Source organism: Cryptomeria japonica, chromosome 5, assembly GCF_030272615.1.
Source record: "Cryptomeria japonica chromosome 5, Sugi_1.0, whole genome shotgun sequence".
Lineage (NCBI taxonomy): Eukaryota > Viridiplantae > Streptophyta > Pinopsida > Cupressales > Cupressaceae > Cryptomeria > Cryptomeria japonica.
In genome coordinates, this window is record NC_081409.1 from 713,988,466 (window position 1) to 713,993,363 (window position 4,898).

The 4,898-nt window shown below is 31.1% G+C and overlaps 1 protein-coding gene across 1 annotated transcript; it reads right to left on the reverse strand.

Annotated features, from left to right (window-relative positions):
- Positions 1–2,582: 2,582 nt before the first annotated feature.
- On the reverse strand, positions 2,583–3,111 carry LOC131876111 (uncharacterized). The gene is made up of 2 exons (XM_059220899.1): positions 2,747–3,111; positions 2,583–2,649 (listed from the first exon to the last, which is right to left on the reverse strand). The coding sequence occupies exons 1-2, from the start codon at positions 3,109–3,111 to the stop codon at positions 2,583–2,585; spliced, it is 432 nt and encodes a 143-aa protein (XP_059076882.1).
- Between the last annotated feature and the right edge of the window lie 1,787 nt (positions 3,112–4,898).

Consider the following 4,898-nt stretch of genomic DNA (forward strand, 5'->3'; position numbering starts at 1 on the left):
CAAAGACTTAGTTTCACGGGTGCTCCAGTTGATCTTTGTATTTGCTTCTTATTATGTTCAGTTGGATCCTTTTCCTATTCAGGGATCATTCATGTATTTATTGGACCAATGTGGTCATATGTATTATTGGTTATGTACGCCTTGATGGCAGGATGTAAATGATATGACCTTATGTATTCTTCACCCTATTATTTTATCAGAGGGGTCTTGCAGTTGAGAAGACCCGAAGATGTAGCCCACTAGGGGTGAACTCCGATATCAATTTGGTGTTATGTGGTGTTTGTATTCATCTATTTCCTCTTTATTTAGCATGTATGGATGGCATTATGGTTATTATGCATAATGTGGATTAGATGATGTCAATCTTAGATGCATGTATGTAGTTATCTTATTAAATACAATAATTTGGATCATGAAGAATGTAGATTCGAATAATGGAATGCATTCAGTTGTTGATAATGCAATTAAAGTATGCATAGAAATTAGATGCATGACATGTGTTTTAATGTAAGAATGGACAAAATGTATGGTTAAATTGTAATGTATGAACTTAATCATGTTATCTATATTTTTAACCTTAATGGATGAACTCATCATGCTATCTATAATTTTAACTTAGTGAACAAATTTATCCTTGTTTAAAGTATTATCATTGTCATTAAGTTAATCAATTTAATTGGATTAATTAGTGTGAGTTGAGTTAAGTGTTGAATTAAGTAATCACGTGGGAAACTCTTTAGGTGTTATTTAAGTCTTCTGCCGTGTTATCCGAGCTTATGATAACTCTTTGTAGCATTATGTTGTGTTTAATTTTAAAAAAAAAATATTTATACTCTATCCTTGTGTTTTAGCTTTATCCCTTCGGGGTTTCCTGGCGGGGCATTACAGTTGCTGTGTATACCCTTGTACATACAATTTTGAGTGAATACATGCCTTTGCCATTGATGTCAAAGGAGAAGATAGAAGAGTGAAAAATGATGTATATTCTCAGGGGGAGCTTGTTAGAATCAAAGTTTTGAGATTTTGCAGTGTTTGACATTTTTGGTTTGACACTTCATCATTTTTCACTAAATGTTGTCATCAATGCCAAAGGGGGAGATTGTTGGAAAGAGACACTTTTCTGGAAGATATTTTTTCTTAAGGATTGTTTAGGGTTGTCATTGATGGGAAATCAGATTAGATAAGTCATTTGGTACATGCAAATTCATTCTATCAGAATTTTTGCTTTAGTTTGAAAGATGGAACACAGTGTTCGGTAGAGTATGAGGTACATTGAGTAGATCTTGATTTTGGGTGCACATTTTTGTTTGTGGTGGAAGAGATAGTTGATTTGTTGGTTGGAATTATTTTGTTCAAAATCCTATCTTTCAGTGTTGATTCTCGTGCAAGTTTGGTGATCTTGTATCCAATATTTTAGGAAGAATGGGGTTATTTTGGTGTAGCATGTTATGCAAAATCTTTGGGATGATTTGTTGATTGGCGTCATATTCGAGGTTGTTGTGCCAACTTGTTTGAAGCATAATATCAATTTTTTTTGGTCTGCATGAGCATTGGTAATTGGATTGTGTTGACTTCTTGTTACATGTTAAATCATATTTTGTGAATATATTTGAAGCCGACATGTTGGTGACCAAATTAAGTGTTGTAGATATATAAGACTGATCTATATGAGCATTTTGCATTCGATGGTGATGTGCAAAGATTGTATGAGTGTCTGAGCACAGTTTCACGTGTGCTATCCTTAGATTTGTGCTCTAGTATATGATAGAGCAAAGAAGAAGAGAGCAGTGTGTTAGAATAGTGGAAGAAGACTATTTGTACTTAACTGGAACTGCATTTTAGCATTTGTAGATGCTATTCATCGGTTCAATCAATCAGTTATCATTTGTAATCATTTGTAGGACAATGAGTCCTCTAGGGGTTGCAACCCTCTCTTTTATAATTGAGCAGTGAGTTCTAGGCAGTGTGCCTGAATGCATGTGCATTCCCTTTGTAATATTATTAAACTCCTGATCACAGTTTTATAATATTGTGGGTCTCAATCCCACCATGGGTTTTTCCCTTTCTGGGTTTTCATGTAGAAATTCCGATGTTATGGTTTTATGCTTGTGTGTGTTGAGTTTCTGCACTTTACTTTTATTCATTTGCGTCTGGTGGTTTAAGAATCAATTAAAAAAAGTTATAAATTACAGAACACTGATTTGTTTTCATCTTCCTCTTCCTCTTCGTCTTTGTTTTCATCTTCCTCTTCGTCTTTTTCTTCCTTTTTCTCTTCCTCTTCCTCTTCCTCTTCCTCTTCCTCTTCCTCTTCCTCTTCCTCCTCTTTGTCCTCCTCTTCGTCCACTTGTTTAGAAGACCCATTCAATTTAATTTAGATACATTATATGCCATCACATTTTCTCCCTTTTAGGTCTTAGATTTACTTTAGAAAGGAAACATTAATCATGGAACCCCAACTGCAACTGCTGATCATTTCATATCACTTAAAATGCTCAAGAATTGATCTGACATCCCACCATCCATTTTGAAAAATAAAAGAGTAAAGAAAATTTTTTCTAGAGGTACCTGTGAAAATAATTCGTTCAATGTTTTTGTTTCCTCTCAGCCTTTCCATGTCCTCGATTTTCTTCTCCGTTTGATTGGGAAGACCTGCAATTTATTTTTTTCATAACACAGTGAGTCAGAGTATTCTGTCCTATTCTCTATTGAAATGAAAGTCACAACCATGAAAATCCCTAGAAGCTACCTGTGAAAAAATATCCCCAAATGTCTGTGCTCCTTCTCCTCTTTTTTCTCTTTAGATTTCTTTGAAAAAAAAGATGGAGAGATTTCTGAAGGGTTGGTGGAGGAGACCAAGATTTCTGAAGGTGGATTCTTCTCCGTAGTGGTGGATGGAGATGTGAGTACATAATTTTCCAGCTTCTTCAGATATTTGACATGTTTGTGTTCATCAAGTTTTCCATAATAGGAAACAACAGACAACCGAATTTTAGCAGATTCGCTCACTTTCTCTTTGTCAATGGTGTCGGTGTTTCCCTGCCGTTTTGCCTTGGCGGCCTTGAAGATAATTCGGGTACTGCTTAAAACATGGCGGCTTGAAGGCTTTTCCATGGCGTAACCTTTTGCCTTGGATAAATCCACATACCAATCGATTGCAGAGGATATAAGTTTGGCAATAATAAAACCGTGTATGCTCGATTTACCCACAGAGATTGTTTTTATAAACAATGCAGTGCCCGTTGAATATTTCAACTATAAGCAATCACAATAAAAATTTAACAATTAAAATATGGCAAGGAAGAATTCGTCAAATGAATTCTTCCGTCACTCAAATTGACTGAATTTATATATAATTATTTAATGATTATAATTATTAAATTTTATATTAAAGTAATTTAAATTTTATATATTTCTGAAAGAAAGTAAGACCATTTCAATTTAAAAAAATGTTGAATCTTTCAAAAAATCATTTTTATTATTTAAAAAATTAATTTAGAATATAAAATTATATTTCAAAATCTAAAATTTTAATCTATATTTAGATATTCCAATTATTAAGTTAAGTCAATTATGATCATTGAAAAAATAAGACCCTTTCAATTTAAAAAAAATTATTGAATCTTTCAAAAATTCATCTTTATCATTCATTTCACATTTATACTTATTAAATCAAATCAATTATTACTAGCCACTTCCTTAATAAACATATTAAAAAATAATACTATTTATAAGGTCAATTCCCTACAATCAAGTTATATTACATAAGATAAACTTCCTAGAATTAAGCATCATACGTATTCACTCAAAGATTGTACGGAATATAAATCAACTCAAGGTTTTCTAATTTTTTTATTGATGGTATGGAATAGTAATTAAAATGTAGAGTTGTATTTTATTTATTTTATTTTTGAATTTTTTTTGATAAAGAGTTAAGGATTGAGAAATATTTATTTAGTCAAATTGATTTGAAATGATAAAGATTGAAAAAATATAATGCAATAATATTTTTATAAGTGTAGAATTTAAAAAAAAAAAAAAAGGTTTTTATTTTGAGTTTTTGGAATTTTTACCTTTTAAATTTTGGTGCAAAATGGAGGTAAGAACTTCATAATTCTTAAATTATTTATGTTTTCAATTTTAGTTGCTTGAAAATGAATCAATGGATGATTCAACCATCTTCCCTTTTCAAACCAATTAGTTTCATTGCATATTTAATCTTTTGTGAGAAAATTTGAGAAAACTCTGTTGAAATGTTACAATGTCAAAATTTATTATAGAATTTTGAAATTAGTTTGTTTTGGATCCCATATTATATGGATTTTGAGGAATTGACATTTTTGCCTTTATTGTGAATTTGGCTCATTTTAGTGAAAAATTGTGAAAAGAAAGTTCACATTTCAAGCCTCTAGATACTTCTATAATGCATTTTAATATTTAAAATGAGTCCCACTATTGTACTTTATCACTATAGGAGTTCAATTTCAAGTAAATTATAATAAAACTAATATTTTATAATCTCAAAATCACCCTCCTAAACTCAAATCCGAATTCTAACATTAGATAGATTCCACTCTCCATAAAATATAACATTTCCTCTCAAATTGAATAAATTCAATTAAGTATTTAATTTTTCACATCAAATAAATAAAATTAATTTTTTCCATGCATTTACACCTCATCAAGTCATGTGCATTTTAGATCCCATCTCCATAAAATTTAACATTTCCCTCTCAAATTTAATAGATTCAAATAATTTATTTAATTTCCCACCTCAAATAAACAAAATGAATATTTTACTTTATTTTTCTATGCATTTAGACCTCATGTTATCCCTCCACCTTATCGGTCCATGTGCAATATAGGTCATACCCCCTCTCAACATTTTTTAATTGTTGACT